The 13619-nt window shown below is 46.3% G+C and overlaps 1 protein-coding gene across 2 annotated transcripts in view; it reads left to right on the top strand.

Annotated features, from left to right (window-relative positions):
* Window positions 1–13619, top strand: part of MARCHF8 (membrane associated ring-CH-type finger 8) — a 56651-nt gene that overhangs the window by 27313 nt on the left and 15719 nt on the right. For both annotated transcript variants that reach the window (XM_068982620.1, XM_068982619.1), the window contains exon 2: window positions 7906–7956. In XM_068982620.1, coding sequence (XP_068838721.1) covers window positions 7906–7956 — 51 coding nt within the window. The remainder of the gene's footprint in view (window positions 1–7905; window positions 7957–13619) is intronic.

The following is a 13619-nucleotide window of genomic DNA, read 5'->3' as shown; positions in this document are numbered from 1 at the left end:
TCAGGTAAACCGAGTCTCAGTGTCTCTCCCTTCATAGGATAGGGATACAAAAAAAAAGATACATTTTTGTCATTTTTCAGGGCCCCTGGGGAAGTCTCAAAGACAGGTTTAGGAGTGAAAGATATCATGAAACTTATATTGTATTTTATTTTACATTTAAGATTTGATTTGGTGTAGACAAAACCCAGAAGTTTTCAGGAGATTTGAACATTTAAAAGAGAAATCAGATCATGGGTACTTGAAAAGCAATGGCAACTCATTTTAAAAGTGATGATAAACATTATCCACCACTGTGAGCTTAGTAGCTTTTCGATAATTAAAGATTCTTCTGATACAGTTGATGGTCATATTAACGAGTGTGGGCTTTTTTTTGATATTGTATAATACAATGTGTTAATCTTGGAGATTTGCATAATTCAGTGAGCCAGTAATTTCTAAATGGCCAGTGTGTGATGTTACAAAGTCATGCATGGTTAAGATATTGTTCCAAAGAAAGATGGAGCAGTTGATTTTACTAGAGTATTAAAAGTTCATTAGTATCAGAGTCTGAATCCCAGGTAATTACTGAGTTTTTGTGTAGTACAAAGTGATATCCATAGTTGTTTCATGGTTATTAAAATACATACTCCTTTTCTTACTTCATAACTGTGTAAAGCCAAATAGTCTTTACTTCAATCGAAACAATGTGTCGGAGGAGACTGAATGCATAAGTAGCTTTGAGAACCCAGCTGTCTTCTATTAATTAGACAATAACAAGGTTTATAAAAGTGTGAAAACATGCTACTCTGCTAACTTTGTTTGGAAAAAAATAGTTGGTTTTCGTAGAAATGTTATTTAACCGGGTTTATTATTGTTAATTCTAAATGAATTAAGAGATACCTATTTAACCCCTCCGGCAATCAACCGTGCAGCTCCTGGAGCTGAATTTGCTCCAAACAAACGTCGCCGATACTGATAAAATTGCAGTGTCTAGTTTCCCAAAACCCTTAAAAGAAGGACCCTTTTTGGACTTGGCTGAATTCTACTCTGGAAAAGTGTTAGGGATTCCTCCCAATGGTTTAGGTCTTCCCTGCCTGTAGTACTCTAGGGAGTATGCTGGGGGCAGAGGGTAAGGGAGGGGTGATATTTAACAAATCAGTTCTGTGTGGTGTATCCCTTCACTAATCAGTCCTGTGTGGTGCATTCCTAAAATCCCTGTGATTGTTGAGAGCCTGCGAGGGCCGGGGAGCCATGGCAGAATGGATCCAGGTAGAGCCCCCGTCAGTCTCAGTCGTTCCACTCTTTGTCCACCCTGTTCTATTTGCTTTCTTGTTCTTACACCGCCACCCCGCCCCCCCCCCAACCCCAGTCGGTAAAGAATCTGCCTGCAGTGCTGGAGACCTGGGTTCGATTCCTGGGTCAGGAAGATCCCCTAGAGAAGGAAATGGCAACCCACTCCAGTATTCTTGCCTAGAGAATTCCACGGACAGAGGAATTTGGCGGGCTACAGTCCATGGGGTCGCAAGAGTCGGACACGACTTAGTGCACTGTCTCATCTTTTAAATTGTCCATTTTAATTTTGAATATAGTAAATGTCCATAGGTATAATCCACATAAACAAAAGGGTTTTGGAGTTCTCAATAATATTTTATGTAGTTAAGGAGTCCTGAGACCCGCATATGCCATGGGGTATACATGGCAGATACTGCTGTACCCCTCCAGGGTGGAGGGGGGCAGGAGGAGTGCCGGAGGATGGAATAGCAGCTGCATCCAGAAAGGAAACTGTGCTCCCAGAAAACATCCGGGGTGATGTCTTTAGAACTATCTTACATATTCACCCTTAATCAAAATCGTGTGAGGGAGTGAGGACTTTTGCTTCTGTTGCTGCTCAGAACGTTGTTGGAGTTCTGCTGGAGATGGTGGATTTTGGTTAGTTACCAGTGTCTTTCACACATAAATTGGGGTGTGTGTGTGTTTAATGACATAACTGGTTGTGGTCAGAGTTTGAGGGAAGCTCTGTCATTTGACTCTTCGGTGCAGATTCCCCACGACTTGCTGAGCCGGCCCACTGCACTGTCTCCTCGTTGATTCTTAGCCTCTTTGTGGTGTGTTTGGTCTCAGGAGGCTCTGCATCTGGGCTCCGCCCCCAGGTCCATTTTACTGGAGTCACACACAGACTTGCAAAATCATTGACAGAACCGATTAAATTGGGAAGTGTCCCATATTTTTCAACAGAGATTCTGTTTATCTTTGTGATTTGGTAACTTCTTAACATTAACAGAACTTTGCTTTGTTATACCCTTAAACTGTTTTTCTCAAACCTGTTGATCGATCTGTTTCCTGACTGATTTATCTGTATTAACTCAGTTATGAGCTCACTGCCATCTTTTAAAGAGAAATTCACATTGTCAGGAGTCATGATTCACTTTTCTAAAACATGAGTCAGAGCCGATATGGGTTATTCTGGCCCCGGATTTACAATCAGACTTGCATCTAAAGCTGTGGTACATGTACACAACGGAGTATTACTCAGCCATTAAAAAGAATACATTTGAATCAGTTCTGATGAGATGGATGAAACTGGAGCCGATTATACAAAGTAAGCCAGAAAGAAAAACACCAATACAGTATACTAACACATAAATATGGAATTTAGAAAGATGGTAACGATGACCCTGTATGCGAGACAGCAAAAGAGACACAGATGTGTAGACCAGAGTTTTGGACTCTGTGGCAGAGAGGGAGAGGGTGGGATGATTTGGGAGAATGGCATTGAAACATGTATACTATCATGTAAGAAACGAATCGCCAGTCTATGTCCGATGCAGGATACAGGATGCTTGGGGCCGGTGCACAGGGATGACCCAGAGAGATGTTATGGGGAGGGAGGTGGGAGTGGGGTTCATGTTTGGGAACGCATGTACACCCGTGGTGGATTCACGTCAGTGTATGGCAAAACCAATACAGTATTGTAAAGTAAAATAAAGTAAAAATAAAAATTAAAAAAAAAGAAAATTGGAGATTAAAAAAAATACTTGGAAAAAAAAAAATGTGGCCTGGGGGCCAGCAGCATGGGAGTCGCCTGGGAGCTCATTAGAAACACAGGATCTCAGCTGTCCTCAGACCTACCAGTCTGCATTTCAGCAAGATCCCTAGGTAATTCAGATGTAGCAGGTTTCGGAAGGACTGGTCTGAAAGAGGCAACGGATGAGAAGAGGAACTGTGTTCTGAGGCGTTCTCTTGTTGATGTAGAGAAAAAGAGCCCACGGAGAGAGGCAGGGGTGAGAGCCAGCTGGGGAGGTGTGTGGCCTGGCATCCCCGCGTTTCTCTGCCGAGGGAGCAGACAGTGAGGCTCTCTGTGAAGATGGCGGTGCCTGCGGGGCACTGGCGGGATGTGCTGGAGCCAGGGTGGAGGGTTTGCCCGGGTTTACGGCTTGGGCGCTGACGCTTAGTTCCAGCCTGAGCTGCAGAGAAGCGCGCTCTCTTATTCCTCTTGCCCGGTCCTGATACTGATGTTGGCAAGCTTCCCTTCTTCTCATTAGAAGCCCGACGGCTGCGCGGGGATGGCCCGGCCAGCTCTGCCGCCGGCGGCGCCTGTGCTGTTGGTGTCCTCTCCTCTCCCCCAGCTGCGTGCCCTCGGGACGCCGTCTCGAGGCACTGCAGCGGCCCCGCGGCCCCCGGCGCAGCCTCAGATGTGGACTGGCTTGTCAGTGCCCCGTGCCTGGCTCAGTTTGTAGGCGGCAGTCGCAGAGCAAATGAAGACGGAATGGATGAGAGACTGATTGGAGTGAATCCGGGGACTTGGTTCCTTTCAGTTAGTCCAAATAAACGGAGCGATGTTTTTAAAAAACTACGGTCTATTGGAACTGAATGGTTAATTTCCTACCAAATAGTAGAGAAGCAATGCCAAATATTGAGGCTTTAAAACATCTGTATCTTCCGCGGCTCTGGGGCTAGTCATTTGTTTTTACCCTGCAGAATACTGAATTGTTCTAACAAGGAAAACAGGATAAAGTTTACATCATCAAGCTTATTTCTCAAGTTCACAAGGTAAAGAGCAACTTTTAGATCTCAATCTTGATTTATAATGTTACCTAGCTTAAGCTGGGCTCTCCCCACTCAGTACCGTTCTGTATGGAATAATGAATGTTGGAAAGGTCTCAGTTCAGTTCAGTTCAGTTGCTCAGTCTTGTCTGACTCTTTGCGACCCCATGAATCGCAGCACGCCAGGCCTCCCTGTCCATCACCACCTCCTGGAGTTCACTCAGACTCACGTCCATCGAGTCGGTGATGCCATCCAGCCATCTCATCCTCTGTCGTCCCCTTCTCCTCCTGCCCCCAATCCCTCCCAGCATCAGCGTCTTTTCCAATGAGTCAACTCTTCGCATGAGGTGGCCAAAGTACTAGAGTTGCAGCTTTAGCATCATTCCTTCCAAACAAATCCCAGGGTTGATCTCCTTCAGAATGGACTGGTTGGATCTCCTTGCAGTCCAAGGGACTCTCAAGAGTCTTCTCCAACACCACAGTTCAAAAGCATCAATTCTTTGGCTCTCAGCCTTCTTCACAGTCCAACTCGCACATCCATACATGACCACTGGAAAAACCATAGCCTTGACTAGATGGACCTTTGTTGGCAAAGTAATGTCTCTGCTTTTGAATATGCTATTTAGGTTGGTCATAACTTTTCTTCCAAGGAGTAAGCGTCTTTTAAAGGTCTAGGACATGAATTATTGCTGCTTGGAACTTCTCTGTAGATTTCCAGATGGTGTTAAACTGGCTATTTCTTGTAAGGTAGCAGGTAATTTGATAGTGGTTATAATTGGTTTTCTGTACAAATAATACAAAGCATATGGTATCTTTGTTTTAATGTAGTTGACTAAATTAAAATTTAGTAGTGAATCGCCAGCAGATGAGCCTTTAGGTTGGATTTGCAGCAGTGTCCTGTGTTTGTCCCCAGGGCGTTCTTGACTCATGAATGAAACTTCGCTGTTTATAGATTTACCTTGCCTGTGGACTCTCATTTTCCACAGAAATAGACATTGGTGATATACTGCCAACACCTTGAACATTCCTTATAATTTTATTCTTTTCCTTTATAGCTAGCTAAGTGATGAGCTTAAGCCCAAGAAACAGTCCATGAAACTAAACACTTAATAACATTGTCATATTGTATTACATTTAAGAGATATGAATTTCTGTTTGTACTCAGATTTATAAAGTAAGGGAGAATATAATAAAATTATTCTCAAAATTACACAAACACATTGCTGTAAAGACAAGACAATATTGGCAAAACATGTGCTGAGTGGCAGGCTACTTGGGAAGTCGTGAAACATTTCTGCATAATCATTTTAGTGATACTAAGTGTACAGAAGCCAAGTGTACGAAAGTCAAAGTGATCTGTGACTCGATGGATTGAGAGGAGGGGGAAAGTCAGAATTTTCTTGGTGGCCAGCTTTCTTGGAGGAGAGCCTTAGTGGAATGGAATCAGCTCTTCCTCAAAGGAGTTTTTATATGATCCACCCGCTCCTTTGTACTTCCTTCTGATAGAAGAGTTCTGCCTCCATCTCAGCATTTTGTGGTCTTTGCCGTGGTTATTGCCTGGCATGTGAACTGAATGGAGAATAGATAATCTTAAAAATACACGTAAGATCGTCTCTTCCATTTCCAGTAGATTTTTTTTTTTTACTCATTTGATTTAGAGCAAGCCTGAGTGGATGCAGGGAAAGTTACTGTATTATTTTTAAAAATCATATTTACATTTGGAACATTCTCTCTCTGTTCTTTTCTTTTTTTAACAATTTCATAGTGTGGAATATTGCTGTGTTCATTTGCTAGGGATATCATAACGAAGTACCATAGACTGGATGGTTAAAACAACAGGAATTTATTTTCTTATTGTTCTGGAAGTTTTAAGGTGTCAGCAGGTTAGGTTCTTGTGGACCTCTTTACTGAATGTGTAGATAAATGGCCGTCTTCTCCCTGTGTCTTCTGTGTTCGTATTTCTGTGTCCTAATTTGCTCTTCTTATAAGGACACACTGCTTTAGGGCCCGCCCTGATGGCCTCATTTTAGTAGTTTCTTCTTTAAAGACTTCTATCTCCAAATGTAGTCACATTCTCGGTATTTAGAGTTAGGGCATCAACATAATTGGAGGTGAGTTCAGTTCAATTCAGTCGCTCAGTCGTGTCTGACTCTTTGCGACCCCATGAATCGCAGCACGCCAGGCCTCCCTGTCCATCACCAACTCCCGAAGTTTACACGAACTCACATCCATCGAGTCAGCGATGCCATCTAGCCATCTCATCCTCGGTCGTCCCCTTCTCCTCCTGCCCCCAGTCCCTCCCAGCATAAGAGTCTTTTCCAGTGAGTCAGCTATTCGCATGAGGTGGCCAAAGTACTTGAGTTTCAGCTTTAGCATCATTCCTTCCAAAGAAATCCCAGAGCTGATCTCCTTTAGGATGGACTGGTTGGATCTCCTTGCAGTCCAAGGGACTCTCAAGAGTCTTCTCCAACACCACAGTTCAAAAGCATCAATTCTTCGGCGCTCAGCCTCCTTCACAGTCCAACTCTCACATCCATACATGACCACTGGAAAAACCATAGCCTTGACTAGATGGACCTTAGTCAGCGAAGTAATGTCTCTGCTTTTTAATATGCTGTCTAGGTTGGTCATAACTTTTCTTCCAAGGAGTAAGCGTCTTTTAATTTCATGGCTGCAATCACCATCTGCAGTGATATTGGAGCCCAAAAAAATAAAGTCTGACACTGTTTCCACTGTTTCCCCATCTATTTCCCATGAAGTGATGGGACCAGATGCCATGATCTTCATTTTCTGAATTTTGAGCTTTAGGCCAGTGTTTTCACTCTCCACTTTCACTTTCATCAAGAGGCTTTTTAGTTCCTCTTCACTTTCTGCCATAAGGGTGGTGTCATCTGCATATCTGAGGTGATTGATATTTCTCCCGGCAATCTTGATTCCAGCTTGTGCTTCTTCCAGCCCAGCGTTGCTCATGATGTACTCTGCATATAAGTTAAATAAGCAGGGTGACAATATACAGCCTTGATGTACTCCTTTTCCTATTTGGAACCAGCTGTTGTTCCATGTCCAGTTCTAACTGTTGCTTCCTGACCTGCATACAGATTTCTCAAGAGGCAGGTCAGGTGATCTGGTATTCCCATCTCTTTCAGAATTTTCCACAGTTTATTGTGAGCGGGGTAACAATTCAGTCTCTAACAATTATGTATCAGGGAGGTCAGTTTACAAGCAGGAAGACCAGGAAGAAAGTTATTCAAGAATTCCAGGTCAGAAATGAAGGACCGTAAAGGCATTGGCAGTAGAAGCGGAGATGAGATTTGAGACTGAGAGCCATGTGGTGGGGAAGGACTTGATGAGAAGACTGGAGCTCGAAGGCGGAGGAGCGAGAGCGGGAGGGGACTAGCAGGACTCCGTTCTCTCTGGTCCAGGAGGAGCGGGCGCGCGGGGGGCGTGGGCTGTGGCCCCTGCAGAGACTGGTGCTCTCCCGCCGTTGTTGGGGCTTTGGCCTTGTCTCCTTTCTCCGCGCCTTACAGCAGCTCCTCATCGCAGGGGCCGCATCACACACAACTGGAAACACAGTTTAACCCCTCTGAACCTCCTCTTGAATGCTGCTTAAGATACGTATTACCCGCGCATTTTTACAGTTAGCTCAAAAGTCCTGTCCTTTTCTTACTATAAGTTCCTTTAGGGACAAGACTCTTGTTTTCTTCATATTTGCCGAATTCTCCGGTTTCTAATAGCTGGCCCTGTACACAGTAGTCGGTGCACAGCAAATTCTAATTGAGGGGATAGTTTGTTAGTAGGATTATTATGTTCAGTTACTTGTTTGCCCATTTTAGTCAAAACTTAATGCCTTAGGTAAAGTAAACCTATTTGGTTTTCTTGCAGAATGAGAAGACTTTGGGACATTCCATGAGTCATTCAAGCAACATTTCTAAGGTAGGGTGCCACTGAAATATGTTATTTTTATAGCTTTGGGTTTTTATATTCTTTTCTTTCATATTTATACCTGGCATGTGTTTTATAGTCTTTTCAAGACATAAAGATCTCAATACATTGCTTTAATCTGCTCTGGAACCAGGTTATATGTGACGTATATAACAGTCATATTTTTCTAGTGAGGCAGTTCTGAGCATGTGTTTGAGGGGAGTGAGTAATAGGAGAAAACCCTATTTCTTCCAGTAGAAATCATTTACTTTCAGGTAAAAGAATTCTCAGAGAGCTATCAGGGAATCTGTCGCCTCAATTAGGAATGCATTTGAGAGTAACAAAACAGCAGTTCTCCTGACTTAAATAGTCTTGGATTTATGTGGTTCTGATGACAAGAACCTGGCGTGCTGCGATTCATGGGGTCGCAAAGAGTCGGACGCGACTGAGCGGCTGAGCTGAACTGAGCTGAGCTGATGACGGGATGTCTGGAGGCGGACGGCTCATGGCTGATGTGCTGTTGCTCACAGATGTTGCCGGGGACCCAGGCTCTTTCTGCCTCCTGTGTGCCGTCTTCCTCGGCACACTGTCATCCTCGGCACGCTGTCATCCTCTTGTTTGACACCTTATGGTCTTGGGGTGGGAGCTGGACCTTAGCTGACACTCTAGCTGTGTGGTCTGTCAGCTGAGAGTGACCCTTTTCAGCCAGAAGGCAAAAGCTTTCCCAGAAGCCCCACTCAGTTGCCTGACTTCTGCGTAGATCTCACTGGTGAGAACTGGATCACAAGACCACTGCCAGCTGCAACGTGGCTAGGAAAAGGAGGGTAGGGAGGGTGAATCAGCCAGCCAACAGCACCTGATCACCTGTGGGATAGTCAGCTGGGCAGTCTGTCAGGAGTACATCAGATGCTTGGGGTGACCCCAGAGCCTACGGGCAGTGTCTCATGCCAGTGAGCTTCTCACATGCCCTGCTCATCTCTCAGCCCAGACACGGGCTCCGACCCACCCCTTGTTCGTGCAGGTGTGTCTGTGACGGATCCTGGCAGAGGTGGGCCTTCTCCCCAAGTCTCTGTCAGATCTGGACAGTACAGCAAAACCTGGCCTGCTGCCTCGGGCCTTTAATTTCTTTAAAACAGTCACATTGTATGCTAAATGGCTTTTATTCAGATCACTCTGTATTATACTTTGGAATTAAAAGTAGAATGTAGAAAATCCTGTAAGACATTAATCAGTCTGCTCTCAGGCATGCTTGTGATCTAACCATGACTTTCTGCCACTGATTTTGCATAAAAAGACAATCCATAGTGCTTAGTGTGCCTGAACAGCATTTACAGAGTGCTTCTTGGTTCATTGCTGACCTGTGTGTGTGTGTGTGTGAAGTCGCTCAGTCATGTCCGACTCTTTGTGACCCCATGGACTGTAGCCCGCCAGGCTCCTCTGTCTGTGAGACTTTCCAGGCAGAGTGGGTAGCGATTTCATTCTCCAGGGGATCTTCCGGATGCAGGGATCGAACTCCCATCTCATTATGTCTCCTGTGTTGGCAAGCAGGTTCTTAACCACTGTGCCACCTGGGAAGCCTTCCCCCACATTAGTGGGGTGGCTTTAGGCACCTTATATGAATACCTTTCAGTGAATCCTGTCTGCCATTCCAGCCTCCTGTCCTTTCCTCCGCTGTTCCTTCCGCCAGGAATGCAGGAGCTGTAGAATGCGCAGTGGTGCATGGTTACTGTCAGAGTACAATGGCCAGTTTTGACCTGTGACTCTCTGAAGGAGCTGTCCAAAATGTTTCTCTAGACACAACTCTCCAACAGTGTCTAGAGGAGCTTTGTATGGGCTTGGCACAGACCTGGGGTGTGGGCCTTCTCAGTTACTCGGTAAGGGTTTTAGGGTAAGGTGAACAAAGGTTTACCAGCCATGTGACTTTGAGTAAGGACACTCCTCTGAACTTTAATTTTTTGATGAGTAAAATTAGGATAATAATACGACCTTCAGGCTTGTTGTGAGTCTTAGCGATTAATGTTTGCCAGAAGCCATGTGGCAGCTTCCTCAATGTAGTGAGTCAATAAATAAAGTGACTCTTGCTAAACTTGGTTGAACCCTGGAGACCTTTGATTGATTGAATCAGGACAGTCTTATTATTATTTCACTGCTGATTGAAGAACTGCAGGCAGGCTTTGTTTTATTTATTTCACTTTATTATACTTTTCAAATGTTGCATTTTTTATAAATTGAAGGTTTGTGGCAACCTTGCTTTGAGGCAGTCAATCAGCACCATTTTTCCAACAGTATTTGCTCACTTGTCTCTGTGTCACAGTTTGGTAATTCTCTAAATATTTCAAGCTTTTTCATTCCTATTATTGTATTTGTTATGGTGATCTGTGATTGGTGATCTTTGATGTTACTACTTGCGACTTGTCGAAAGCTCAGGTGATGCTTAGCATTTTTTAACAATAATGTATTTTTTAATTGAGGTGTGGCTTCCCTGATAGCTCAGTTGGTTAAAGAATCTGCCTGCACTGCAGGAGACCCCGGTTCAATTCCTGGGTCTGGAAGATCTGCTGGAGAAGGGATGGGCTACCCACCACTCCAGTGCTCTTGGGCTTCCCTTGTGGCTCAGATGGTAAAGAAGCCGCCTGCAGTGTGGGAGGCCTGGGTTTGATTCCTGGGTTGGGAATATCTCCTGGAGAAGGGAAAGGCTACCCACTCGAGTGTACCAGCCTGGAGAATGCCATGGACTGTATAGTCTATGGGGTTGCAAAGAGTCGGGCACCACTGAGCGAGTTTCACTCTGTTTTTTAGTTACAGTGTTACTTCAGAGTTAATGAAGAACTGTGAAAGCCCACAGCTTTTTTCCATAGTCCAGAAAGGAGATCTGGGCTTCTTGCATTTCCACAGCAGAAATTCCTGCACACTTCACTGGGATCAAAAGAAAACTTCAGGAGTGGGGAGTCTTGTTTGCACACACAACTAACTTCCCAGTGATCTCACCAGCACGAAATTTTGTTGCAAAAGCCTCCTTAAGTATGTTAGGGATGAGCAGGTTAAATGGGGCTGAAGAACAGAGGGCAGGGTTGCTATGAAGCTTGTTTTTGAGAATGCAGTTCTTTCTTGTTCTATTTATAAAACAAGCCTGTTATTTGAGGCTACTTTTAGGCCAAGACGTGTAAAGCTCTTGTCTTCAGTGTAGCAGACATGCTTAAGCAGATGCTCCCTGCCCTTGGACCAGAGGATACAAGGGGAGGTCAGTCTGTGGACAGGCACCTGGGATTTTGACTTTGTCGAGGGGCGTTTCCTGCCGCCGCGGCCTGTCCCCGGGCTTCAGGCGGCGCTCGTGCCAGTCCGTCGCGTGCAGTCTGCCTTACACTCTGGTTAACAAGCTCACAGAATGTTCTTCGTTACGTCGCCTAAACTCTTATTCTGTCAACCACCACTGGTGCTGATTCTGCCCTTTGTGAACTAGAGCTCTGACAGGCAGTGGGATTTGAGAGGCTTTGTGTTGGAGAGAAGGGAGGGCATGAGGTGGGTCTCTGCTGTCGGAGTGATGGGCAGCCTCTGACTGATGGCCGTCACTCCTGGGTTACTTGGAGCGCGAGCTCGGGGGGATGCGCCCAGGTACTGACGTGGCCTCCAGGGGGACTCGGGTGGTCACAGAGGTTGCTCCTGGGAGGCCTGCCGTGTAAGGGTGAGGTGACCTGACTCCCTGTCCAGGGGTGTTGCACCATTATTGCCCCCCACCTGCAAGCTGTCTCATCACCTGGCATAAGGACCCTCAACCGTAAGGTGCACAAGGAGGCCCAGTGCAGTGTTTAGGAGTATGACATGAGTTCAGATTTTGTCTACACGTAACTCTGTGCCAGACATCACGCTTTGAATGCTGAACTAAACGGAGAGAGGAGTAAGCAGACGTCCGTAAAACACCTTTAGGGAGAATCATGAATGGGAAAGAAAAGGGGCTAAGGTACAGAGTGATGAGGCACCAGAGTTGGAAGGACTGCCCAGGGGAGGTCTGGCTGAGAAGGGGATGCTTACAGCAGGACGTGAAGGGTTGAAAGGAGCTGGCCAGGACGGGTTAAACTGTAGTAGAAAGCTGGTTTGTCGCCTCCCGGGGAAATCCAGTACCTCAGGTGGAGAGAAGAGGAAGGCATCTGCAGCCTCAGCCACAGAGTGGTGGCTCTCCTGGCCACCCGGTTGCAGGCCCCTGTAGACCCTGGGGCCGTGTTGGTTGGGGCTGCTCCAGTGAGGACCACTGTTGTTTAAGGCTTCCCAGGTGATGGTAGTAGGAAAGAACCCACCTGGCAGTGCGGGAGACAGGAGCGGGTTCGATCCCTGGGTCAGAAAGGTTCCCTGGAAGAGGGCATGGCAACCCACTGCAGTATTCTTGCCTGGAGAATCCCATGGACAGAGGAGCCTGGCGGGCTACGGTCTCTGGGGTCACACAGAGTCAGACGCGACTGAAGCAACTTAGCGTGTTGTTGTTTAATCGCTGAGTCGTGACTGACTCTTTGTGACCCCGTAGACTGTAGCCCGCCAGTCTCCTCTGTCCACGGGGTTTCCCAGCCACGAATACTGGAGTGGGTTGCCATTCCCTTCTCCAGGGGATCTTCCACAACCAGGAACTGAACCTGTGTCTTCTGCATGGGGGGCAGAGTCTTTACCGCTGAGCCCCCAGGGAAGCCCTGAGGGCCACTGTGCTTCGACCAGAAGCCCTTTAGCGGAAGCTTGGGGTTCCCTGAGGAGGCTAGAATTCACGCTGTCCAAATGAAATGGTTTAAGATACAAGGAATCAGCTTAGGCCAGGTTCGCTGTGGGAGCTGTACTTCCTTGAGCCTCTGCCGACACCTCTCTGGGAGAGTTATCTGCAGGAAAGTGCGGCACCCAGACACGGCATTAGCTTGCCCCGAGGGAAGCATTCTCATTCAACTCTGGGAACTGGATTTAGTCCCGGTGACACAATTGCTTGAACAAGTTCACGGCTAGCAGCACTTCCCACAGGCAGATGGCAGCAGCAAGCTGGGCATTGCTCACGGAGCCTGGAGCACGCATGCCGCCTCCTCCCTGCAGCCAGGTGAGGTGACTGAGCCCCAGCAGTTTCCGAAGGCTGGTACCCAGCGGAGTGTTTTAGAGCTCTGCCTAATTTTATTCAAGTATCTGACGAATCATGTGCCTGCCTCTGGTTAATCACACATTCCTGGGGAGAAGTCAGATTGGACATATGTAATGAACACTTAAAATTATAGCTGTTCTATTGTTTGGCAGGCAGATCTCTAGAGCTCCTAGAGCTCTAGAGGCTCTCCTAGAGCTCTTGAGTACTTTCTTGTTAATGTTGCCATTAGACAGGAATCAGGAGTAGCAGAATGTCACAGGTCAGGTGTAAACACAGCCTTAGGGTGGCGACTCGCTGGCCACACACCTTGATTTGATTGTCACGATTGAGTTCTGCTCGCTGTTTCTGAATACAGAGTTAACCAGTGATAGACAGTTCACTCAGGCCTGTGGGTTAAGTATAAGGCAGATGTGCCTTTCCCAATTTATACTGAAGAAAGCAGGTGTCTCAAGGACAGTGTACTTACTTCATTCAGTAGAAACAAGGAGAATGAACTGGCAGGGTTACTGGCATCAAGCGGGGGCGGCCTGCTTCCTGTGTGTCCTGAACACCATGTAGCCTCACTTTGGGT

Source organism: Capricornis sumatraensis, chromosome 10 (assembly GCF_032405125.1).
Source record: "Capricornis sumatraensis isolate serow.1 chromosome 10, serow.2, whole genome shotgun sequence".
In the NCBI taxonomy this organism is placed as follows: domain Eukaryota; kingdom Metazoa; phylum Chordata; class Mammalia; order Artiodactyla; family Bovidae; genus Capricornis; species Capricornis sumatraensis.
This window is presented reverse-complemented; position numbering and strand designations above follow the sequence as displayed.